General features: G+C 43.4%; 1 protein-coding gene across 1 annotated transcript in view; it reads left to right on the top strand.

Annotated features, from left to right (window-relative positions):
- The window catches only part of LOC143808311 (ceruloplasmin-like), a 168,944-nt gene extending 164,315 nt beyond the window's left edge, over window positions 1–4,629 (top strand). The window contains exons 18-19 of the mRNA XM_077290829.1: window positions 1,622–1,778; window positions 4,221–4,629. Of these exons, the coding sequence (XP_077146944.1) occupies window positions 1,622–1,778; window positions 4,221–4,294 (231 nt within the window). The 3' untranslated portion in view covers window positions 4,295–4,629. The remainder of the gene's footprint in view (window positions 1–1,621; window positions 1,779–4,220) is intronic.
- Window positions 4,630–27,626: the final 22,997 nt, after the last annotated feature.

Genomic DNA, 27,626 nt, shown 5'->3' with positions numbered 1-27,626 from the left:
ACGGGGATAGGTTAATGCATTGAGGCGGTAGGCCAGTCTGAACAAATGCATTTTTAGGGCACGCTTAAAACTGTGGGGATTGGGGATTCATTGTATTAACCTGGGTAGTGCATTCTACAGAATTGGCGAAGCACGTGAAACGGGAGTGGGAGGTTCTGATTATTGATGCTAACCTCAGGTCACTAGCAGAACGGAGCACATGGGTAGGGTGGTAGACTGAGATCAGGGGGAGATGTAGGGTGGTGCTGAGCCATGGAGTGCTTTGTGGATGAGGGAATAGTTTTGTACTGGATTCTGGAGTGGATGAGTAACCAGTGTAATGACCGGCACAGCATTATTCAGGACAGATTGGAGCAGGGAGAGTTTGGTAAGAGGGAGGCTGATTAAGAGAGAGTTACAATAGTCCAGACAAGAAGGAATAAGTGAGACAGTAAGAGTTTTTGCAGAGTCGAAAGTAAGAAAAGGGCAAATTCTAGAAATGTTTTTGAGATGCATATAAGAGCGAGCCAGTGATCAGATGTGGGGGGTGAATGAAAGCTCGGAATCAAGTATGACCCCAAGGCAGCGGGCATGTTGCTTGGGAGTAATGGTGGAACCGCACACGGAGATGGCAATGTCGGGCAAAGGTAGGTTAGTAGAGGGAGAGAACACGAGGAGTTCAGTTTTTGACAGGTTCAGTTTCAGATAGAGGGAGGACATGATGTTAGTGACAGCGATAAGCCAATCACTCGTGTTTTCTAAAAAGGCAGGCGTGATATCAGGAGAAGTGTATAATTGGGTGTCGTCAGCATAGAGATGATGGAAACCAAATCTACTGATTGTTTGACCAATAGGGGCAGTATACAAAGAGGAGGGGGCCTAGGACTGATCCTTGAGGAACCCCAACAGTAAGGGGAAGGTGAGAGGAGGAACCAGCAAAAAATACAGTGAAGGAGCGGTCAGAGAGGTGGGAGGAGAACCAGGAGAGAACGGTGTCCTTGAGGCCGATGCAGCAGAGCATAGTGAGAAGGAGCTGATGATCCACAGTATCGAATGCTGCGGAGAGATCCAAGAGAATTAGCGTGGAGTAGTGACCATTAGATTTAACAAAGGGTCCCATCTTGCTCTAAGTTACAGCTATCAGTCTGAGAACGACAGCAATTCAAACGGTTGCGCACACCCAGGGACACCTGTTTATGGTCTCCAAAATACACCTCAGCCATGACACGTGAAAAGCATGGATAGCACTCGTACGCGAAGAACGGACGTCTGAATTAAGCCTTACGAGGCTAGAGTATTGGCAATAATTAAAGCTCCTGGTATCCACTACAATCTCTGTAACAGAGCTCACCAGCTATAGTGCTGGCCTCCTTACATGGGGCGGTGGATGTTTTGGCCCCATCCTTCCCCAACCACCATCCTTATAGGCCTTCTAGTTATGAATATGAGCTGAGATGGGGCACATTCATGTAGTTTTAGGTTTGCCTCAGTGAGTGCATATTGATATGAAACAGGAGCAAATGTCTTCCAAATAATTGACAATTTTGAGATCTATATCCCATTCTAGGTTTACCTACAGGAAATGAGAAGAGAAGATGTCACTCAGCAGCCACTTACCTGTCACGTCTCTTCTTACTTTTAGGCGAGTGATAATTATCGCTCAGATGTTTTTGCGCTTTCTCCGGGAACGTTTCAGACAGTTGATATGGTTGCAAAGACCCCAGGAACATGGCTGCTTCATTGTCACGTGGCTGACCATGTACTTGCAGGAATGGAGACTTTGTACACAGTATTGGAGAGTAAGTGATCATCATCAGGATTGCATATGTTCATCTTAGTCGCCTGCGATAAAGCCTCCAAGTGACAGTGATGGGATATGGCCACCTTGTAATACAGAGGCCTAAAACATTTTTTCGTGATATATACAAACTGGAAGTAATGTAATGAGTGAAGGATTGGATGTAAATGAACATATACAGAGCACTGATCATACTGTTTACCTTATGAGACAGAGACCAATGTGTCCACTTTCACTAGTAGAGTCTTTGGTGCACTGTTTAGTAGTGGATTAGCAGCAAATACTTAAAGAGAACCAGTCACCAGATTTTTGCCACCTAATCTGAGAGCAGCATAATGACCCTGATTCCAGAGATGTAGCACTTACTTTGCTGCTTGCTATAGTTTTGATAAAATCACCGATTTATCAACATGACATCATCACTACCTGCTGCCAGGTAGTCCTCCATATTAATGAGCTCTCTATAACCCTACCCCCACTACTAATTGTGAACTTTTTGCCTATGCACAGTGTACACAGAGAGTTGCCAATCAGTGATGTGGGCGGAGTTATACACAGCTCAGCAGTCAATACAGTGAAATAATAGATCTGAAGCAAATAAAACAGGGATTTTATATTAAAAAAAAACCCCTGCAGTAAGCCGCTCAGTAATCGGTACCTAGTTGGAATCAGGGTATCGGCTCCTACATTAGGCTGCTCTCAGATGGGGTAGCAAAAACTGGTGACAGACTCCTTGTAAAATATTCAGGTACTGTCTGGCAAACGGAGGCCAAATGCACAAGGCCACATTGCAAATTCATGTACGGCACACTTAGCCACTATGGGAACATACTGTGTCTCCACGTGCATTTTATTTACACAGAGGTACAGCTTATTACAATATTAACTAAAGAAAAATAAAAATGATGGCCTGTTTCATCGGATACCATTCAGCTAGAAGCAGGGAAGAATACACTGCCTCACAGGAGAACCATTCAATGGCACATTGTTCGTCCACAGCCCTATAATAAATTATTGTTAGGATCTGCTGTCACACCTTTACTATATACAGCTCTGGCAAAAATTAAGATACCTCTTCAAAATTTTCAGTTTGTCTGATTTTTCTCTTTATAGGTATCTTTTTGAGTATAATGTGAATTGCTCTTTTATTCTACAAACTACTGACAACATGTCCCCGAATTTCCAAGCAATAATAACTGTTCTTGCCATGCACTTCACCCCAGCTGCCATTCCTGTTGTAGGTCACTTGATGACATCCTGCTGTTTCTGAGTGACATTCGAATAAGGTGACGGTCATCCCAGTCAGTGAAGAGTCGTTTTCGCCCTCTGCCGGTCTGTAGCTTTGTTGTTCCCAATGTCTGCTGCTTGACCTTATTGTAATGTACTGGCGTCTTAGAAACTTTAAGGATGGAGGCTCACTGTATCCCTCTGCTAGTAAAGCCAGAATTGAGCTCTTCTTTTCCTCACTCAAGACTTTTCTTTTCAACTCCTTTGGCATGGTTAAAAGTTATTTTTTCATTCCTATTTTTTTTCGGGATATTACTAGCACTTGTTTTGCCAACCAGCTTGTGATGATTGTGACAAGGGGATTGTGAACACCACAGCAGGGTTTTTTATACTTTCCTTCGTTAAATAAGATTTGGTTCAGGTGATCACCTAATCAGAAGCACATTAAGTAGAATGAGGTGTACTCTGGTTGGAATTCAACTGACACTGGAATGGAATGGCTGTCAGACATGTAAAGAAGCTGATTTTTATAAAACTGTGCAGTGGTCTCTTAATTTTTGCCAGAGCTGTAGACTGGTAATAAATGAATTATAAAATATTATTTTCTGCTATGTGGGGATTTCAATTGAAGTGTTTTTAAGAAAGCGATATGAATTTAGCAAGTGCATGATGTTATTATTACTCTCTTGAAATTAACCATAATTCATTGGCTGGGATACAGAGATCCCGATCTAAGATGTTTAAAGAAGTTTTTATCCTCTTAATATATTGCAGTCATCATATTATATAAACTATGTACTTACAATTGTTCATTTTGCCTTTCTACCCAGCTAATTCTTCTGTTTTCCATTAGGTCTATGAATAAAAACTGACCAGAAGAATCCTTCTAAGCTCCATGTAGAAACAGGAGGTCAATTTTCCCTGTATGAGGCATAAATCACTTCAAATGTCCCTGGTAGTGGGGAGGAAGGAACAGCTGAGTCAGGAATGATTTTTGCATGGAGAAGAGACTCCCGTTTCTACATAGAGCAGAGAAAACAGAAGAATTAGCTGGGTAGAAAGGAAAAACACAGTGCTCTATAATAAGATGACTGCAATATATTAAGAGGATAATGGGAGGAGTGCTTCTTTAACCTGAGGTATTATGCATTCACATAATGTATTTCTATGATGTGGTTTTTGTCTCATTGAGCTGTATTCTTATATTCCTGTACAGAAAAAGAAACTTTAATTCACAAGCCTGTTACACACCTTCTGGAGGTTACAAAGCAAGAAAAAGATTCCACCTGAGCCAATCTGAAGAACAATTACATCTAACCTGAAATACTTGTGCCAGAAAATAACGCATTATACATAATAAAGAATATTAGCAAACACAACCCCCAGCATTAGAGAACTTTTTTTAACATTTTTTTCTGGTCTCCACATTTCTTAGACATTAAACACACCCTTTTAAAAATCAAGATACTGTATGTCTATGCAGCTTAGGTCAGGAGAGCAGACAGCCAGTACGAGGATTGCAATGTGATCTTTGCACAAGAAATACGGTCATCTGTTTGCGCTCTAGGACTGAATAATGACTGCAGCTCTGGATGTGACTGCAGAATAAAACATGATATAACAGCAGAATATTGACTGCAGGTCTACTCCTTCCTCGTGTAGCCCGCCTGAGTCCCTGACCCATGTCCCATCATACTGGCACCTGCTAGTGATACTCAAAATATAAAGATTACATAACCCTGATCGGAGCTCAGGTCACTGCTGCTTGCACGACCTTTCTACAGAGATTCACATAAGATTAAGCCTACATGTGAACCTTGTAGAACTTGGCAAAGGTATGACAGGAAGACCGACCACGGGAGCAGGCTCCGAAACCAGCCAGGGACTAAATTTAGAAAACCGTCCGTCGGGAGAGCAGGGTGACGAAGGGCCGTGGTTAGGCTATAACTGCATCACGATTTTACGTAAAAAAACACCATATCAATATTGTGTTCAAGAGGACCCCCCTCCTATTTTTTGGGACTTAGGGTATGTGCACACAATCAGGAATGGCGCAGTATTTGGTCAGGATTTGACGCAGGTGAAATCTGCACCACATCTGCATTTGAAGTCACTGGCAGGTCACCTGCATTTTTTACATGCGTTTTTTCCGCATGTGGTTTTTTGTCACTTGAAATAAAGCAAATTGAAAGTTGGCTTCTGGGAAGGAAAAAAAAAGTGATTTCCTGTTCGCAGATATAATGGGGTATGTGAACACGGTCAGAAAATGCTGCGGATTGGATGCTGCGTATATACGCAGCATCCAACCTGCAGTCTCCAGCTGTTATTGCATAGTGGATAGGATTTCAAGAAATGTCATGCCCACTATGTGTGCACTGATGCCCGCAGCTCACCTGCAGAGACGGACATATGGTGAGTCTTTCCAGACTGCATGTCAATTTATGTAGTGGAGATGCTCAGCCTCTGCTGCGTAAATTACCCATACACTTTCATTAGATGCGGTAAAACCACATTATCTTCCTTAGTCACATGTGTATTAAGTGCGGGAACGCAGCTTACTACCCAAGTGTACCCACTTAAATAATGGTAAATCTTGTGACACAGCTGGAAGTACATGAGACAGGAAGAGGAGGAAAGCACAGAGGTCCCCTCCTTTTTTAATAATTATTTTTTTTAAAAAAGCGTGGGGTCCCCCTTTGTCAACCAGCCAGAGTAAAGCAGACTACTGGGACTGGTATTTCAGGCTGGTAAGGATCCAATATCCATGAACCTCACCAGCCTGATAATACAAGGTGTCACAGGGTCCTTCTCCGATACCACACAATCAACAGAGCAAGAGAATAGCGAGCAACTCTAAGACCTTTATTTAGGCAAAAATATGAAAGGTCCATATACGATCCACAACACAAAGGATAAAATAGTCCAGAACACGAGTGCAGTTCAGTAACAGGATAAATGTCTAAGGAGATGAGAGTCCAATAATCCAGCAGACGGGATAAAAAATGGTCCATATGCTTCCCCTTCTCTTTGACGTGCTGTGTACACATCATCATTCCACACAAGACTGATCTGTGTCTCACCTCTCAGATTTTTACAAGTCTCCCTCCTCATTCACAGGTTAGGGGGGTGGGTCGCAGGGGCTCATTGTTTCAACAAGCTAGTTCAATGTGTCATTATAGCATATTAGCAAACAACATTATTCACTGACCCTGTGGAGAGATAACAGTACAGGACTGTGGGGGCTGATATCAGATGGCAAATAACAACTCATCCTACAAGAGAACACCATGATAATCAGTAAAATATCCATCACACAAGGCCTCAGTAGTCTGCTTACCTTGGATGGTTAGCAAAAATAGTGGGATCCCCTTCAAAAAGCATGGGGTTCAACTATTTTTGTTAGCCAGCCAAGGAAAAAGAGAGCTGAGGCCTGGTATTCTCAGGCTGGCAAGGTCCATGGATTTTGGCCCTCACAGTCTAAAAATAGCAGCCCGCAGCCACCCCACAATTGACATATCCAAAGATGCACCAATTGTTGCACTTTACCCGGCTCTTCCCACTTGCCCTGCAGCGATGGCAAGTGGGGTTCATATTTGTGGGGTTGATGTCACCTTTGTATTGTCAGGTAACATCAAGCCCACGGCTTAGTAATGGAGAGATGTCTAAGGCTTCTTTCACACTTCCGTCGGTACGGGGCCGTTGCTAAGCGTCGGCGCGATGTACTGACGGACGTTGTGAAAATTTGGCACAACGTGGGCAGCGGATGCAGTTTTTCAACGCATCCGCTGCCCATTCTAAAGTCCCGGGGAGGAGGGGGCGGAGTTCCGCCGCGCATGCGCGGTAGGAAATGCAGGATGTGACGTACGAAAAAACGTTCCCTTGAACATTTTTTTGTGACAACGGTCCGCCAAAACACGACGCATGCAGTGCACGATGGATGCGACGTATGGCCATACGTCGCGATCCGTCGGCAATACAAGTCTATGGGAAAAAGCGCATCCTGCGGGCACATTTGCAGGATGCGTTTTTTTCCCAAAACGACGCATTGCGACGGATGCCCAACGACACAAGTGTGAAAGTAGCCTAAGACACCTATCCATTACTAATCCTATAGTTTATTTACCATACAAGACACAGCAAGAATAAAATCCTTTAAGTGAAATAATGACACAGACTCCTTCAACAGATCTTAATTAAACCATACTTACTGCATCACCTTATTCCACTGAAGCCCTCGTTCTCCTGTAAGAGAATTAAAATAAAAAAGCAACAATATCCTTACCTGTCCGCCGTGGAGATATTCATACAGTCCCACAACAAGTTCAGCTCTGCTACATCTGGATGCCTTTGGCTGAACGGTGGCATTATACCACGAACTCAGCCTGACATCCAGACACAGCAGAGCTTGAAGATGATCAGCGGAGATGTCCCCAGTGGTCACATGCACTGCAGTTCTTGCAGTCAGCTCAGCTGATCACGAGAACTGCAGTGTACGCGAACTTCCGGTTGAAACCAGCTACAACATTATGTTAATTAGTACACATGTGTAGTAAGCTGCGTTCCCACACTTTTTACACATGTGATTAAGAAGATAATGCAGTTTTACAGAATTTAATGATAGTGAATGGGTACGTTAATTTACGCAGCAGAGACTGAGCGTCTCCGGTACATAAATTGACATGCTGCGGTCTGGAAAGATGCGCCGCATGTCCGTTTACGCAGGGAAGCTGGAGGAATCTCTGAACGCATAGTGGGCATGGGATTTCTTGATATCCCATCCACTATGCTGTAACACCTGGCCGCTGCGGGTTGGACGCTGCGCCCAACCCACAGCGTATACTGACCATGGGAACATACCCTTATGGGGAGAGATACCTGTCCTGAAGGCCCCAGAATCCATCTTTGCAGCACGATAAGGGAGACGGTCATTAGACATCCCGGAGAGACAGGCGGCTGGAGAGTACCTGGTCCTGGGGCTGTATGTCGGGCAGCTATAAGGTACCGATACCGTCTTCCCACCCTGCACGTCTGGCTCTGTAGCGAGATGGCTAGGGTGTGCAGTGGCAAGGACCAGTCCGCATCTTCCTCCGTGCGGAAGCCCCAAACACTCTTGATGTGTTAGGAGGCATGGGGTCCTGCAAGGTAGACATGAGAGGATACAGTAGTGATGCAATCCCAGATTAATAAAAAACAACAAAACCTAAAGGTAGAAACGGGGCTGACAGCCCTGTGTCCCCCTCCTACTGACACTAAGCTAAAACTGATGAGCTTCCTGCCAGTTGATGGGTATATACTGCTGGGGAGGAGCAAACTTTTTTTTGCATAGTGTCAACCTCTTAGTGGCGATGAGGAGAAAATGGTGTGCACTCAGGTCTAACAAATGAGGTGCAGGCGGAATGGACTGTAATAGCCCCAGTACGTAGTAGTAGAAATTCACCGCACACTCTTTAGTCAATTTGCAAACGTGTTTCTCACAATTTATTCCAAAGGTGGTTTTCAAAATAAATGTATATAAGCCACAAACAGAAAATTGATAGATATCAGAAATTGAATGGAAGACTTTGTGTATAAAAGTCTTCCATTCCATTTCTGATATCTCCACAGGAGACTATGGCCACTAACATCTTTAGATGCATCATCTTAATGCCTTTACCCTTACTTTAACCATTCCATCGTTTATTACAGTTTCTGGTACCTGTTTACCAAGGGTCCCTCTCCACATGTTCCATTCTCTTTTCTTTGCACCAAAACCGAGGTAATACGTGCCTGTCTTATTCTAGTATTATTTTGTTACAACATGCATTAATATACAACTATCACTGGTTGCATTTCTGCCTTCAATATTCCCAGTTGGCAACTGTTAAAATTGATGTTAAAATTTATGTCATTTGACTCATTTGGGTACTCTATGTTCCTCTGTATATATTGTAGATATTGTATATAGTTTTCAGTGTCTCATACTTTATTTTTTTCGTTTTATAGTAACCCCAATGACTAAGACCAAGGAGGGTCGAAACGTTGGGTTCTGAATCTGAATATACTATTTTCTGTTTGTGGCTTATATACACTTATTTTGAAAACCATCTTTGGAATAAATTGTGAGAAACACGTTTGCAAATTGACTAAAGAGTGTGCGGTGAATTTCTACTGCAACCTCCTAGTGGCAGCAGCATTCACTCATGGTTTCCTGCATCCCCAATAAAGCAATATAGAAAAGTGGTGTGCGCCTCGCCACAAACCTTACTCCAGTTGAGGACTGGAGTAAGATTTGTGCCGTAAGGAACACTGCCGCTGGTCATGAATGAGAGGGGTTGTTATACCCCCATCCTGCGCACTTTGTCAGAGCTGGGAGAAAATGGTGTGAGAACGGTAAATTTGCAAAATTTAGGTGCTAATTTCAGTTGCACCAAAATTTTGCAACTTTTCAAAACTTTTTATGCCAGATTTCTGATGTTAGAGCTAAGGTAAATTGGGCCCTATGTGTCATCATTCTAGCAATTTATGTGGACAACGCATGTCTAGTATGTTTGTTTTTCTCCAGAACATTGCAAATTATGCCGCATTTACACCATAATTTGAAACTTTTTTGCCATTAACGGCCACTTTTTAAAAAAGTGGACAGAGTTTACAGGATGAGGGTCGGGACATGTGCAGCCTAAAACTTACCATTAGAAAGTGACAAGCGAGACTCCAACTAGAACTTGGCTGGTATACACTTGATTTTCTAGTGCAAGAAACAAGGAATTAACCAAATTACTAAAAAGCATGCGAATAAGAGGCACGGATTTTAAAATGGCAGTCTTACAAGGAGCCTGTCAGCAGGTCTTTAGACCCCCGAACGAACGTCATTTATATAAAGTTCCAGCAATGTTGTTGATGTCCATACCTTTCTTTTAGAAGTCTGTGCAACCATTTATAGAAATCCATCTGCAGATTTACGTGCAAATGAGCCAGAAGTGCAGGAAGGTCCTGATGACGTTCGAGAGCCAGGCTATTAATCTGTACATGCAATGCACCTTGGAATGACCGTGTTTGCGCAAGATCTTATCAAAGTAGCAGGTAAAGGCTGAGTCACACATAACGATATCGTTAACGATATCGTTGCAACGTCATGCTTTTGGTGACGTAGCAACGATCCCGCTAACGATCTCGTTATGTGTGACAGCGACCAACGATCAGGCCCCTGCTGGGAGATCGTTGGGGAATGATCAGGACCATTTTTTGGTCGCTGATCACCCGCTGTCATCGCTGGATCGGCGTGTGTGACGCCGATCCAGCGATGTGTTCACTTGTAACCAGGGTAAATATCGAGTTACTAAGCGCAGGGCCGCGCTTAGTAACCCGATATTTACCCTGGTTACCATTGTAAAAGTAAAAAAAAAAACACAGTACATACTCACATTCTGTATCTGTCACGTCCCCCGGCCTCCACAGGGTTAAAACTGCTTTCGGCAGGAGCGCTGCTATTGCACGCGCTGCTGCCGAGAGCTTACCTGCACTGACTGTGTCAGCGCCGGCCATAAAGCAGAGCACAGCGGTGACGTCACCTGTTACTGCCGGTGCTGACACATTCAGTGCAGGGAAGCTCTCGGCAGCAGCGCGTGCAATAGCAGCGCTCCTGCCGAAAGCAGTTTTAACCCTGTGGACGCCGGCGGGGGACGTGACAGACATCAGAATGTGAGTATGTAGTGTTTTTTTTTTTTTTTAACTTTTACAATGGTAACCAGGGTAAATATCGGGTTACTAAGCGCGGCCCTGCACTTAGTAACCCGATGTTTACCCTGGTTACCCGGGTGCTGCAGGGGGACTTCAGCATCGTTGAAAACAGTTTCAACGATGCCGAAGTCGTTCCCCTCGCTGGAGAGAGCTGTCTGTGTGAGAGCTCTCCAGCGACCCCACAACGACTTACCAACGATCACGGCCAGGTCGTATCGCTGGTCGTGATCATTGGTAAGTCGTTTAGTGTAACGGTACTTTAACAGAGAATGGTGACTTATCTGTCACTCTCAGGAGGTCAGCAACAGTGGGGAAAGAGGGAGAGAGGCCGGGGATATAAGTGTGGGCCAAGGCCACTGCACTTCGGGGTTCATTTGCATGAAAATTCGGAGATGGATTTCTATTAAAGAAAAAAAAAGGGGCACGGACTTATAAAACCGAGGTATGGAAGTCATCAACATTACAGGGACTTTACATACAGCTCTGGCAAAAATTAAGAGACCACTGCAAAATGTTCAGTTTGTCTGATTTTTCTTTTTATAGGTATTTTTTTGAGTAAAATGTAAATTGTCAGAAGTTTATAGAATAAAAGAACAACATGTCTCCGAATTTCCAAGCAATCAATTTTGCATTTTTTTTCTGAAAAGGAGAAATGGTCAAAATTAAAAACAAAAAAAAACAGTGCTTTCAAACCCCAAATAATGCAAAGAAAACAAGTCTATAATCATATAAAAAAATCAATACTAATGTTTTAACTCAGGAAGAGTTCAGAAATCAATATTTTGTGCACTAACCATGATTTCTAATGACAGCTTTCATGCATCTTGGCATGCTTTCCACCAGTCTTTCACCGTGCTTCTGGCACAGAAATGTAAGCAGTTCTTCTTTGTTTGATGGCTTGTGACTATCCATCATCCTCTTGATTACATTCCAGAGGTTTTCAATGGGGTTCAGGTCTGGAGATTGGGCTGCCCATGACAGGGTTTTGATGTGGTGGTCTCAATTTTTGCTAGAGCTGTATATGACATGGGGTCGAAAAACTTGATGACTGTTTTATAATACATAATGAGGAAACATTAACACCTAACCAACATATGATGCACTGGTACGACATATGCCGGCTCCCAGGAGCTGAGCTCGCATCTTTGATAGCCAAGATCGCATCTTTGATGGCTGAGATATTCAGCCATCATCTGCCTCTAACAGCCATGTGTGGAGCAGAGCTCTGCCCAAGGCTGTTAACCTGTTAGGCTACGTTCACATTAGCGTTAAGCTAATGTGCGTCGGGTTTGCGTCGGCGACGCATGCGTCATGCGCCCCTATACTTAACATGGGGGACGCATGCGTCTTTTTTGCCGCAAGCGTCGGACCAAGAAAACGCAACAAGTTGCATTTTTCTTGCGTCCGATTTTCGGCAAAAACCGACGCATGCGTCGCAAAACGCAGCGTTTTTGCGTGCGTTTTGACGCGTTTTTGCGTGCATTGTGCGTTGCGTCGCCGACGCAACGGCGCACAACGCTAGTGTGAACGTAGCCTTACATGCCACTTTTAATCTCTGACAGCAGCACCTATAGCTCGCTGGCAGGGGGTTGACTGCTCACTCTGAAAAATCACTCTATAGAGTCGGTCACTAGGTGTCTATCTTCTGTGTAATTTGCTGTCCACTGCCTGTTGTATGATTGCTGATACAAATTACAGAAGCGGAGGCCGATCTTTGTCTCTGTTCCTGCTCTTCTGTCTGTCAAGCAGAATAGTCATAACAGTGAGGCAGCGTATCAAAATACGGTCCGTATTTTACGGCCGTAACACGCAGAAAAGTCCCCAAAATAGTGATCCGTATGTCATCCGTAGGCAGGGTGTGTCAGCGTATTTTGCGCATGGCATCCTCCATATGTAATCCGTATGGCATCCGTACTGCGATATTTTCTCTCAGGCTTGCAAAACCGACATCTAATGGATTTATGTGCTCAAATGTTCGGTAAAACATATATACAGTATATATATATATATATATATATATATATATATATATATATATATATATATATGTCATTGAGACACATAATATATATTCTGTATTTATATTTAATTCAGCGCGATGTATGTGAAAAGCCGGTAATTCAATTGCCGGCTTTTCATTTCGCCTTCCCAAACCCGACAGGATATGAGCCATGGTTTACATACAGTAAACCATGTCATATCCCCTTTTTTTTTTGCATATTCCACACTACTAATGTTAGTAGTGTGTATGTGCAAAATTTGGGCGCTGTTGCTGCTAAAATAAAGGGTTAAATGGTGGAAAAAATTGGCGTGGGCTCCCACGCAATTTTCTCCGCCAGAGTGGTAAAGCCAGTGACTGAGGGCAGATATTAATAGCCTAGAGAGGGTCCATGGTTATTGGCCCCCCTGGCTACAAACATCTGCCCCCAGCCACCCCAGAAAATGCACATCTGGAAGATGCGCCTATTCTGGCACTTGACCACTCTCTTCCCACTCCCGTGTAGCGGTGGGATATGGGGTAATGAAGGGTTAATGTCACCTTGCTATTGTAAGGTGACATTAAGCCAGATTAATAATGGAGAGGCGTCAATTATGACACCTATCCATTATTAATCCAATTGTATGAAAGGGTTAAAAAAACACACATTATTAAAAAGTATTTTAATGAAATAAACACACAGGTTGTTTTAATATTTTATTGCTCTCTCAATCCACCTGAAGACCCTCGCTCTGAAAAACAATAAACCAACAATATACATACCTTCAGATGATCTGTCACGTCCCACGAAGTAAATCCATCTGAAGGGGTTAAATCATTTTACAGCCAGGAGCTGTGCTAATGCACTCGCTCCTGCCTTTAAACCCCGGGTACTGAAAGGAAAGCAGGATGATCTGTACTTACCTTGAGTTGCGGTGATGCGCCCTCTGCTGGATGTCCTCATATGAACTCGAGCGTGGGAACTTTTCCAAGTTAACCCTTTCATACAATTGGCTTAATAGTGGATAGGTAAATATTTAGAATTGAGAGTCCTCAGTGGTTGATACCTTTTAATGGCTAACTGAAAAGATGGTAACAAATTGCAAGCTTTCGAGACTACATACGTCTCTTCATCAGGCAAAGTAGTGGATAGGTGTCATAATTGACGCCTCTCCATTATTAATCTGGCTTTAATGTCACCTTACAATAGCAAGGTGGCATTAACCCTTCATTACCCCATATCCCACCGCTACAGGGAGTGGGAAGAGAGTGGCCAAGTGCCAGAATAGGCGCATCTTCCAGATGTGCCTTTTCTGGGGTGGCTGGGGGCAGATGTTTGTAGCCAGGGGGGCCAATAACCATGGACCCTCTCTAGGCTATTAATATCTGCCCTCAGTCACTGGCTTTACCACTCTGGCGGAGAAAATTGCGCGGGAGCCCACGCCAATTTTTTCCGCCATTTAACCCTTTATTTTAGCAGCTACAGCACCCAAATTTTGCACATACACACTACTAACAGTAGTGTGGAATATGCAAAAAAAGAAGGGATATGAGATGGTTTACTGTATGTAAACCATGTCTCATATCCTGTCGGGTTTGGGAAGGAGAAATGAAAAGCCGGCAATTGAATTACCGGCTTTTCACTAACACCGCTGCGTATTTCTCGCAAGTCACACTGCTGGTCTGTGTGGAATCCGTAATTTTCTCGCCCCCATAGACTTTCATTGGCGATTTTTTTGCGCAATACGGTGACAAACGCAGCATGCTGCGATTTTCTACAGCCATACAAGACCGTATATTACGGATGCGTAATATACGGCAGATAGGAGCTGGGCCATAGAGAATCATTGGGACGTGTGTAATGCGTATTTTACGGACGTAGTTTATGCGCTCATACGTCCGTAAAACTCGCTAGTGTGAGGCCGGCCTGAGGCTGAAGACAGTGACAGCAAAAGTACATGCTGAGAAATGAGGATCTTCTGTTCAACTAATGATGGCAGGATGCCGATTAGGCAGTAGAGTTCTGCTGCCCCCATGGATGTACACATAAATCCTTTGTATTAACCTCAAATTTAGATTCATCAGTTTATTTAAACTTGCTCTACCTAGTTTAAGGCTAAGATCACACTGGGCGTTTCTGCAGCGTCTTTTATGTGTTTTCTTATGTGTGACAGCCAACCAACACATGCATGGAGAGCCTGTTTGTTGAGCTCTCCGTGCATGTGTTGTGACTGTCACACTGCCGCGATACATGCAGCTGCGGCACCTAACAGCTGATTATCGGTAGCGCTCCAGGTATCCGGGTTACTTATGCAGCTATTCAGTAAGCTCTATAGCTGTTTGGATAACCACTTATTCGAAGCTATGCGATCAACCCTAAAAAAGAGTTCTGAAACTTATTAAATGTACAAATAGCTCAACACATGAACAGAGGTACAGCATTTTTTGGATTATAAAACACATTTTTAGCAAGAAAAACTCTTGTTAAAAAAGTGCGTCCTATAGGACTAAGACTCTGATGGAGGAGAACGCAGACACAGTGTCCTCTCCTATCACAGAGAGAGCTGCAGTCTCTCCTCCTGTCTGACACTGATCTGTGTGATTGGTGTATTGCAGGAAAGGAAGCTGCCAGGAATGAACGGAGGCTGCAGGACCTTCTGCACTAGTAATTCCAGGACCACTGAGGTCATGTGACCAATACGATTTGTAAGGTGCTTGATAATATATATCCATCTATCTCTATATCTACACACACAATTATGTCGTCTTCAATTTGAGAATCGCAGAGAAAGCGAGTTGAATCCATCTTTTGAAGGTCCAGAACGGAAATCTTTAGAAAGCTTAGAAATACATCTGACATCTGGGAAGAGGAGGCATAACTATGTCTATAGATAAGAGGCTGCATTGAAGTTCTGCACTGCACAAGAACTGTCATTGCCTTTTACAGAAAACTAATGGTAACGGAGTGTGAAAAGTTGACATAGATATAGTATATCTTGACTTCAGCAAAGCATTTGACAAAGTATCTCACACCATCCTTATTGAAAAAATGACTAAGTATGGAATGGACAAGGCAACTGTTAGGTGGATTTATAACTGGCTTAGTGATCAGACCCAAAGAGTGGTCGTAAATGGCTGCACATCCAGTTGGAAGAATGTCTCAAGTGGGGTACCACAGGGCTCTGTCCTGGGCCCTGTATTGTTCAACATCTTTAGCATTGATTTAGACGAAGGAATTGAGGGTAAACTGATCAAAATTTGCTGATGACACAAAGCTAGGAGGGATAGCTAATACTAGAGAAGAGAGAGAGAGAGGATTCAAAAAGATATAAATAAACTGGAGCAGTGGGCAGCAACTAACAATGATTTTTAACAAGGAAATTGCAAAGTTCTACATCTGGGCAATAAAAATGAAAAAAGCATATACAGAATGGGAGGAATAGGGATATACAACAGCACATGTGAAAAGGACTTGGGTATACTAATAGATCACAAACTGAACATGAGTCAACATAGTGATGCAGCAGCAAAAAAGGCAAATACAATTCTGGGATGTATTAACAGAAGCATACAGTCTAGATCACGTGGAGTCATTATTGCCCTCTACTCCTCTTTGGTCAGACTTCATCTGGAATACTGTGTCCAGTTTTGAGCACCACACTTTAAAAAAGATATAAAAAAACTGGAGCAAGTTCAGAGAAGAGTGACCAGAATGGTGACTGGTCTGCAAACCATGTCCTATGAGGAACGGTTACAGGATTTGGGAATGTTTAGCTTGCAAAAAAGAAGACTGAGAGGAGACTTAATAGCGGTCTACAAATATCTCAGGGGCTGTCACATTGTAGAAGGATCATCTTTATCCTCATTTGCACAAGGAAAGACTAGAAACAATGGGATGAAACTGAATGGGAGGAGACACATTAGATATTAGAACAAACTTTTTGACAGTTAGGGTGATCAATGAGTGGAACAGGCTGCCATGAGAGGTGGTGAGTTCTCCTTCCATGGAAGTTTTTAAACAGAGGCTGGACAGACATCTGTCTGGAATGATTTAGTGAATCCTGCCTTGAGCAGGGGTTGGAACCGATGACCCAGGATGTCCCTTCCAAATCTACCATTCTATGACGTAAGGAGACTTATAGGGCAAATACCCAGCAACACTCGTCTACAAATGGTTTGGTTTCTTATCCTAAGTTACGTGGCAAGGTTTATTAAGGGGTTGATACTAACTTTTAGGATTGCTACATCTAACACATGGTGCTGGGGAGAAGTTGTCCTTCTCTCTAAAAAAAAAAAGCTGTTTATTATTTTTACAAATGTAAGTGACATTAAAGGGGTTTAATAAACTTACAGTAAACAGAAATTGCCTGTGTCTTTTCAAACTTCTGTATGAGGCCCATTTTCATTAGATTTTCCCCAGTGTGTCCATTTGTACCATAAGTGTTTCATCAGTAATTTCCTTGTAAGAAAAAAAAAATTGCAAAGCTTCTCCTACCTATTACAATGTTAACCCTTTAAGGGACAGTGTTTCATCTTTGTGCTTGTGTTTTTTCCTTACTTTTTTTCAATAGCGGTGACTTATTTTTCAGTTGGTTTGGGTTTTTTTTTGCAGGAAGAGTTGTAGTTGTTTTGAATGGCAAAATTCATTTTACAATTTAATGTACTGAAACCTAGGGAAAAAATTCCAAGTATAGTATAACGGTGAGAGAAAAATGAAATTCCAGCAGCTTTTTTTATGTGGTGGTGAGGGTTATGGTGTTCATGTTGTGGTAAAAATAACCTGGATACATGATTGTCCAGGTCACTCCATTGTTTTCTATGGAGCTCAGCCAACAGGTAAGAGGACAGTTATGACTTTTCAGCAGACCCTTGTCAGTCAGCGACACATCGGTACCCCGCGATTGCATTGTGGGATAGAGTGGGTTGAGGCAATGGGAACCGATGCAGGCACCTGTACACATTACATTTCAATGCCAATGTCACAATTCGGCACCAATCGTGGCTGTTAAAGACAGATGCCTACTATATACAGCTCTGGCAAAAATTAAGAAACCACTGCCAAATTTTCAATTTGTCTGATTTTTCTCTTTCTAGGTATGTTTTTGAGTAAAATGTAAATTGCTCCTTTATTCTATAAACTACTGACAACATGTCTTCGAATTTCCAAGCAATACATTTTGTATTTATTTTCAAAAAATTAGAAATGGTCAAAAGAATAAAAAAAATGTAGTGCTTGCAGACCTCAAATAATGCTAAGAAAACAAGTTCATAATAATTTAGAAACAACAATATTAATTTTTTAACTCAGGAAGAGTTCAGAAATCAATATTTTGTAGAATAACCATGATTTTTAATTACAGCTTTCATGCTTCTTGGCATGCTTTCCACGAGTCTTTCACACTGCTTTTGGGTGACCTTATGCCATTCCTGTACAAAAATGTCAGCAGTTATTCTTTGTTTGATGGCTTGTGACTATCCATCTTCCTCCTGATTACATTCCAGAAGTTTTCAATGGGGTTCAGGTCTGGAGATTGGGCTGGCCATGACAGGGATTTGATGTGGTGGTCCTTCATCCACACATTGATTGACCTAGCTGTGTGGCATAGCGCATTGTCCTGCTAGAAAAACCAGGCCTCAAAGTTGGTGAACATTGCCTGCGCAGAAGAAATCAACCGTTTTTCCAGAATAACCTTGTATGCGGCTTGATTCATATGGCTTGTACGCCTCTCCAGGTCTCCGTCTAACCATTAGACAACCCGGTGTTGGGCAAAGCTGAAAATTAGACTTATCAGAGATGATTACCTTACTCCAGTCCTCTATGGTCCAATCCTTATGGTCTTTGGCAAACTTCAGCCTGGCTCGCCTTTGCTTCTCATTGATGAAAGGCTGTTTTCTACCTTTACATGACTTGAGCCCTGCCTCTAGGAGCCTGTTACGAACTGTTCTTGCCGTGCACTTCACCCCAGCTGCCATTTCTTTTGTAGGTCACTTGATGTCATCCTACGGTTGCTGAGTGACATTGGAATAAGATGATGGTCATCCCAGTTAGTGGAGAGTCGTTTTCGCCCTCTGCCAGTCTATAGATTTGTTGTCTCCAATATCTGCTGCTTGACCTTGTTGTAAAGGACTGCCGTCTTAGAAACTTTAAGGATGGAGGCAACATGACGCTCACTGTATCCCTCTGCTAGTAAAGCCAGAATTGAGCCCTTCTTTTCCTCACTCAAGACTTTTCTTTTCAACTCCTTTGGCATGGTTAAAAGTTATTTTTTCATTCCTCTTACTTTTAGGATATTAATAGCACTTGTTTTGCCATCCAGCTTGTCCTATTGCAAGAGGATTGTGAAAACCACAGCAGGGTTTTTATACTTTCCTTCGTTAAATAAGATTTGGTTCAGGTGATCACCTAAGCAGAAGCACATTAAGTAGAATGAGGTGTACTCTGGTTGGAATTCAACTGACACTGGAATGGAATGGCTGTCAGACATGTAGAGAAACTGATTTTTATAAAACTGTGCAGTGGTCTCTTAATCTTTGCCACAGCTGTAATATAGCCAGAATCTGCCAAGCGTAGAAGGAGCATCACTATTGTGTCCCATCCGTACGTGAGGACTTTTGCGGGAAGGAGCCAATAATACACAGACCACACATGTACGCCATCCGTGCGCTCTCCGTGATTCCAATTAGTGACTTGGATCAAAAATTACATTTCTCCATGATTTTTTTTGTGGCACAATTAAGAACAGCAGATACATTTTTTGTTATTATTGCGTCTCTTTGTGCGCCATACACTGCTTCTATAAATAAACGTTACCTGCACACCATTTGGATATAGCACCGTCAGCATCAGGGATTTTCAGGGAGATTTTCATATAATAAGAACTCTATTCACTTATTAGTGCTTTTCATTTGGATGTAAGATGTCAGCCGTTCTCGATTGATAATTGGCATCCATGTTTTTATAAATGGTTGTCGGTCTCATATTCATTTCTGCTGGAAACGCGTTGTCATTTTGCACACGTTTTGGAATTGCCAATAGGTGTATTATATTTTTTAAGAAGATTCAATACAGCTTTGGAAGATTTTATGCTGGACTTTCTCTTTCAAGTGTACAGCTAGCTCGCACTATGACTACAGTAAATGTGAGCACGATCAGCTTGTACAGTATGTGTCACGTGTCAGGACTCCCATAACCTTCCCATAACCTTCTGAGTGTGATAAAGTTTAGGGGACAAAGTTTAAAATCACAGTGCAGCACTCTGTTCGTGACAGCAATGTGATACTGACATGGGGACAGCTGGAAGTGTAGATTCTAGAGCTCCTGCTAACCGAGGTGGAAACTGAAATAATGCAATAAAAACATACAATAAATAAATGAACGGTAATTTCTCCAATATATTTTTGAGATTTGTTTTTATTGCAAAAGGAAGAGGAAAGTAGGCATTAGGTTTTCCACGAGTTCATGACAGCAACATCATGAGGTTATCCTTCTTATCCTTGATAGGGACAGGAACACACAAGAGGTTAAAAGGCCCCTCCCTCCACCACCCCTCAGTGATTTTTCCAAGTACCACATCGCAGGATCGATGCAATTCTATTTTATTCTATTTTCCTTCTACATACGTTACCGTCATATATCAGATAGTAATTTTTAAGGGAGGGAATGTAATTGGTGCTGTCATGATGGACTCCTGGAAAACCTATTACCGGTAGGTCTAATGCCTACTTTCCAGGACGTGCCTCCTGACAGCACCATCAGTAGAATGCCAGAGAATACATTCAGGGCGGGACCACTGCTTGGAGGATTTTCCTCCAGAAGGCCATCTTTTGGCCCGCTAAAACGTCCAGTTTATAGTGTTTGCAAAGGGTACTAAGATTTGTCCTGGTTGTAGCCCTGCAGATCTGGTCTACCGAGGCACCTGCTTTGCTCTGCCGAAGATGTGGCTACTGCTCTTGTGGAATGGGCTCGAATATTGACCGGGGGAGATTTCCATTCAGATGTGTAGGTCAGGCCGATTACCGATCTGACCCATTGTGCCAATGTCGCTTTTGACGCCTTTTTTTCCTTATTCTTCCCCCAAAACTGTCGGAACAGATTGGGATCTACTCGCCAGCCATTTGTGGCTTCCAAGTACCGGAGGACTGTTCTTCTGACATCTAGGGAATGAAAAGACCGTTCCAGACTATTTTTATGGTTTTGACAGAAGGAAGGCAAGACTACTTCCTGACTCATGTGAAAGGGAGTCACTACCTCTGGCAGAAATGCAGGGTCTAATCTAAGTATAATGCAGTCATCTAAGATTCTTAGGTATGGGCTCTTTATGGAGAATGCCTGTATTTCCCCAATCCGCCAGGTGATTGCTATGGCAACCAGGAATGCAGTCTTAGGCTATGTGCACAAAACAGGATTTCTTGCAGAAATTTCCTGAACAAAACCGGACATTTTCTGCAAGAAATCCGCATGCGCTTTTTTTTGCATTTTTTTCTGGAGGTTCCCAATGCAATTTTATAGTGGGAAATCTTCAAAATTAATGAACATGCGTTTTTTTACTGCAATGCGTTTTTTTCATGGAAAAAAAACGCAACATATGCACAAAAATTGCGGAATGCATTATAAATGATGGGATGCATATGTAGCATATGTATGCGTTTTTATAGCGAAAAATCCTGAACGTGTGCACACAGCCTTAAGGGAGAGAGACTTTAAATCCGAGTTCTCAAGCGGTTCATATGGTGGTTTGCATAGTCCATTTAAGACAGTTTTCAAATACCATGGTGGAACGTAGGCTCTAACTGTGGGTCTTAATCTGCCTGTGGCCTTCACGAACCGTTCAATCCATGGATGGGACGCCAGCGGATAGACCATGAAAACACTCAGAGCCGAGATCTGTACTTTTAAGAGTACTAGGCCTTAGGCCCTTCTCAAACTCTGCTTGTAGGAATTCTAAGATCCTGGGAATGTCAGATTTAAATAGTATTGTTGTCACCTCAGGATATTGTGAACAAAACTTCTTCCATATTTTTGTATATATTGCTGAAGTCACTGGTTTCCGACTATTCTGAATAGTCGCTATGACCGCATCGGAGAGACCTCTCGACCTCAAACTCTGCCGCACAGGATCCAGGCAGATAACAGTAGGAGCTTCACCTTGGGATGTGTACTGGTCCCTGGAACAGTAGATCGCGTCTTTCTGGAAGGATAATAGGATCTTCTATGACCATCCTCCTTAGTAGGGGGAACCAAATCCTTCTGGGCCAAAATGGTAATATCATGATTACTGTGGCTTGGTCTCCCCTTATCTTCCTCATAACTGCTGGGAATAGAGGAAAAGGGGGAAAGGCTTATGTCAGGTCCGTGTCCCACTTCTGAGATAGACAACAGGAGTGGACGCCCTATCTCCGTGATTGAGGGAAAACAATATCTCTACTTTTGAATTCCTGGTAGCGAACAGGTCTACTTTGGAGGTACCCATTGGCGTATTATATGATTGTCTTCTTCCCTGTTCCGACTGCTGAACTGTTTCCCAGCTGAGAAAATCTGCCACCACATTCTGGGACCCCTTCAGATGTATCGTGGTCACTGATAGCACCGTCTTCTCTGCCCAAAGGAAGATTTTCCATGCTACTGATTGTAAAAGGTGGTGTCTTGGACCCCATTGATGCTTGATGAAGGCCACTATGATAACATTGTCTGATAGAATTCGGATGTGATTGTTTTTTTAGACTTGGCCCACTACGCTTTAGTGTTTCCCAGACTGCCTTAAAGGGACTCTGTCACCTGAATTTGGAGGGAACAATTTTCAGCCATAGGGGCGGGGTTTTCGGGTGTTTGATTCACCCTTTCCTTACCCGCTGGCTGCATGCTGGCTGCAATATTGGATTGAAGTTCATTCTCTGTCCTCCGTAGTACATGCCTGCACAAGGCAATCTTGTCTTACGCAGGCGTGTACTATGGAGGACAGAGAATGAACTTCAATCCAATATTGTAGCCAGCGGGGGTAAGGAAAGGGTGAATCAAACACCCGAAAACCCCGCCCCTATGGCTGAAAATAGTTCCCTCCAAATTCAGGTGACAGAGTCCCTTTAAGCTCTCGGAGGTTGTATGATCTGGGAGGATCAGAACTCCGTCAGGTGCCCTGTATGTACTGATCCTGCACCTGTGCCCCTGTTGTGAATTCCGTTCTCGGGCTCCCTCCTGTGGTCGTGAATGGTACTTTGGTGAGTTCTGTCCTTGGACACCCTCTGGTGGCTTTGAGTGGAACTGCTGATCTTTAAGGTTGGCTTTCTCAGCTGCCCTCGCTTATTGCTTCTGCTGGCTTCCCTATTTAACTCTGCCCAGGTCGTTAGTTCATGCCAGCTGAAAATGTCTCAGTACTGGTTCAGATCTCTCTTGGATTTCTCAGATGACCTGTCTACTCCAGCAGAAGCTGGAAGTCCCTGCTAGTTCATTTGCGGTTTATTGGTTTTTGAATATATTTCTCAGTACATGCTATGTTTCTAGTCCAGCTTGCTATTATGATATTTCCTTGCTAGCTGGAAGCTCTGGGGGTGCAGAGCTGCACCTGTCTTTTTGCACACTCTGCGTGGTTTTTGTAGTTTTTAATACTGACCGCACAGTTCCCTTTCCTATCCTCTGTCTATCTAGAGAAGATTCGGCCTCCTTTGCTAAAATCTGTTTCATTCCTGTGTTTGTTACTTCCCTCTTAACTCACAGTCAATATTTGTGGGGGCTACCTTTACTTTGGGGAATTTCTCTGAGGCAAGGTAGGCTGCTATTTCTATCTTTAGGGGTAGTTAGCTCTTAGGCTGTGAAGAGGCATCTAGGGAGAGTTAGGCACGCTCCACGGCTATTTCTAGTGTATGTGATAGGATTGGGGATTGCGGTCAGTAGAGTTACCACCTCCTCAGAGCTTGTCCCAGGTTTTCTGTTTTAACCATCAGGTCATTTCGGGTGCTCCTAACCACCAGGTCCATAACATGCCCCCCAGCCTCTCCCGCTTGTGTCCCTGGTGATCAATACAAATGGGGACTGTCTCCACATAATCACCTTCCTCAGGTTGCTTGTGGACGTCCACCAGGCTAAAGACCTTTTTGTTAAGGCCGACAGTCTTAATTTCCTGTCTAGCCCATCTGTCCTCGTGTTCCAGGCTGACAGGACCTGATGTTGTCTTGAGTGGAACTGACACCACCGAACTCCTGGAATTGAAGCTCATCGACCCAGAATCCTCATAGCCTCTCTGATGGACACCTGAGATCTCCATTCGACGGCTAAGACTTTGTCTTTGAGTTGCTCCGGTTTCTTCTCTTGTAGGAATGACATCTGCTGCTCGGAGTCCAAGAGAATTCCTAGGAAGACTTTGTCTTCCTGGCACTAGATCTGACTTGTTTATAATCCATCCTCTGTTGTTTAACAATAAGATGGTTGACGTTAAATTGGCTTTCAGTTGCTGGGGGGACTCTGCCATCAACAGGAAGTTGTCCAGATACTGGACAATCAATATTCTTTGTTCTCTGAGAAAGGCCATTACTTCTGCCATCAGTTTGGAAAATATGCGCGGCGATGAGGAAAGACCAAATGGGAAGCATCTGAATTGGTAATGAGGAACTTCCTTCCCTTCCATCACCGCAAATCTCAGAAATCGCTGGCTGTGAGGATGAATAGGCACGTGATTATATGCTTCTTTTAGGTCTAGCGTGCACATCACCATATTTTCCTTGATTAGTGGAGTTGTAGATCTTATAGACTCCATTTTGAATTTTTTGTATGAAACCCATCTGTTTAGTGATTTCAGATTTATTATAGTGGTTTCTTGATTGAGAATAGGCCCGAATAGTAGCAGAGACCCCTCTCTGCCTCTGGTACCGGAACCACTGCTCCCGTACGAGCCAGGTTTTTTTTATGTCTGCCCGCAGTCTTTTTGTGACCTGGGGAGATTGGACAGCTGTCAGGTGGAATCCTCCCTGGGGTGTCTGCAGGAATTGAATCTTGTAGCCTTCCCCTATCATCTGCAGTATCCACAGATTTTTGGATACCTCTGCCCACACTGGGAGAAAGTTTTGAAGTCTGCCCCTTACCTTCCTGGCATCATTGTTTCCGTGAACTGTTTGTCGCATCGGAAAAGGTACTTGTACCTTTACTGCAATTCAGGTAGCTCCATCTACCGGTCTTTCCCTTTCCTTTGTATTCCGGTTTCTGATGGGAATAAGGCCTCTGAAAGGACAACACCTTCTTAGGTTTTTCTTCAGGGAATCCTTTTTTTGTCATCCTTAGCCCTCTCCAACATGTCGTCCAGTACTGGACCAAACACTCGAAGGTCAGAAAAGGGAGCACAATTTGTTTTTTGAGTTACAGTTCCCTGACAAAGTCTTGAATCATATTGCCCGTCTTACTTTATTTGCTAGAGTCTCGTTCCTTGCGGCGAATCTATTTGATTCCGCTGAGGCATCTGCCATAAAAACGGTCACCATTTTGAGCAACGGTATAGACTCCAGGATCTCGTCTCTAGGGGTTTTATTTCTTAAATGGCCTCCAACTCTTCCATCCATATATTAATGGACCTAGCCACTGAGGTAGAAGCTATATTTGCTTTAATTACAGCTGCAGAGGTCTCCCATGTCTTTTTTGAGAAGGCCCTCTGCCTTTCTGTCCATATGCAAATTGCCTCTTCAGAGAAAAAGAGGACTTGAACTTTATAGCGCCACATATTAGAAGAGAAGTAGTGATCCTACGAGTCACAATCAACCCTTTAACGAGTCTTGTAATATGACTTAGAATAAAAGCCAAATCAGTATCTCAATTTGCAGACACTTTCGGGCTGTTGGCTCTCTTCAGTGCAAAGCATGAGAACTCATTTGGCTAGGCGAGAGGCTCTGGACTGTGGCCTAAGGTTTCTCCTTGTGGAGAGTGACATACCAGCTCTGGCTTGTCAAGGTAAGAAGGCTTATTCTCTTTAAGGTATGATGAATCTTCAAAGGGCATCGCTGTTTTCTTTGCTACCCTTGCTATAGGGATATCTACCTTTGGGATTTCTTCCCATAATTTTATATCCTCAGCTTCAAATGGTAGACGTGATTTAAAACTTCTTGGGATTGTTAGTCTTTTCTCCACATCTTCCCACTCCTCTAGAATCACGGCTTTAATGTGGTATTGACAGGGAACACTTTATTCATACGTCTCCTCATCCAGCCGAACATTTCATCCTGTACTGAGGAAGGGGGTTGGTGGGCATCTCCCACCCCTATAGTATTTCTAACAGCTGATAATAGGGTGTCTGTATCTTCCCAAGAGAAAAGGTACTTTTCCTCTAGGAGAGTTGTCACAAACCCTTCACTTTCCTCCTGTTCCAGGTCAGTGTAGTTAGATAAATCCTCTCCTTCTGAACTGGATTCCATCTCCGATCGCTGTCTTTTTGGCCAGGGAGCCATCCGGCAGAGATGTAGGGTAACTAACTCTGCAACGGAATTCTGAACTTCCTCCCTTATTATGGTTCTTATATCAGTCATAAATGAGTCATTTAACTACTTTGGCTATACACTCAGGGCATAACTGTTTCTCATATGTGTCCGGCAGTTTAGTATTACATATGGCACATCCCTTTCTTTTTAGGTGCAGACGGTGTCATGATCCTTTTAGGGGCTGTCCTATAAAGGAACAAAGGAAGATACTATGAATAATACCCCCAACCACAGACAGTGCGACAGTGTGAGACTCAAACTCCCAGAAAAACTCACTTGCACCGGGGTCTCAGTAGGGGTAATCAGAAAGGTTAGTGGATTGATCTTCCATAGCTGGCTGACCTGATGAACTGAAACATCAGCTTGCCCAGTCTATACTTTAAATAGTATTGCCTCAACTGTCTTCCATCTGAATCGTCAAAGGTGGTTCCTCTTCAAGGGTATGTGCACACGTTGCGGATTTTGCAAAAGATCCGCAGCGGTTTTGAAGCTGCAGATTCGCAGTTGTTTTCCCTGAGTTTACAGTACCATGTAAACCTATGGAACAGAATCCGCAGTGCACATGCTGCGGAAAAAAACACGCGGAAACGTAGCATTGTTTATTCCGCAGCATGTCAATTCTTTCTGTGGATTCCATAGCCGTTTTATACCTGCTCCATAATAGGAATCCGCAGATGTAAAACCGCAGGTGGAATCCGCACAAACGCAGTGCTTTTTACCTGCGGATTTCTTAAACAGGTGCGGAAAAATCAGCAGAGGTTCCATCTACGTGTGCACATACCCTAAATCAGGATTCGGCGCCCTTTTTTTCAATACCACCGGAAGTGCGTTGCACAGTGGAACGTACGCCGGGCACTAGAGGTCTGCGCGTCATCCCTTGAAACCGCAAGTTCTTCAGCGTGCACTGAACCATGCGCCGGGATGAGCCGAGAGCCCCTCTGGAGGGGAAGCTGCTCACTCCAGGAGTCAACGCTCACCTGGACCAGGCTGAGGGACCCCTTGATTGGCGGGGTGTCAGCCTCCGGGCCACCAGCAGGAGAAAGAGGGGAGATGGTGAGCACCCCAACCCGATCCCCCTGCGTCCGGCATCAGGAGCTCCTGCTCCCTGGAAGCAATAGGTAATCCTCTTTGCGTCCGTCCCTAATAGGGACAGTAAAAACACTGAGGGGTGGTGGAGGGAGGAGCCTTTTAACCTCTTGTGTGTTCCAGTCCCTATCAAGGATAAGAAGAACAACGTCCTGATGGTGCTGTCAGGAGGAACGTCCTGGAAACAATTACTTGAATATCCAAATAAGAATTTTTTTATTTTTAGGGCTGTTAAAAGTTCATGTACGAAAAAAATAAATATGTGCCTGGTAAGGAAGATGGAAAATAGCCCAGTCCTGAACTAGCTAATTAGTGGATCGTGTTCAGATGTCAGAATTACAACATAATGCTGAAAACTGAAGTATGAACAGGTCACCGGTGATCATAAAG

Source organism: Ranitomeya variabilis, chromosome 2 (genome assembly GCF_051348905.1).
Source record: "Ranitomeya variabilis isolate aRanVar5 chromosome 2, aRanVar5.hap1, whole genome shotgun sequence".
NCBI classification, from domain to species: Eukaryota; Metazoa; Chordata; class Amphibia; order Anura; family Dendrobatidae; genus Ranitomeya; species Ranitomeya variabilis.
Note: the sequence above shows the minus strand (reverse complement) of the source record. Positions and strands in the feature narration are given on the sequence as shown.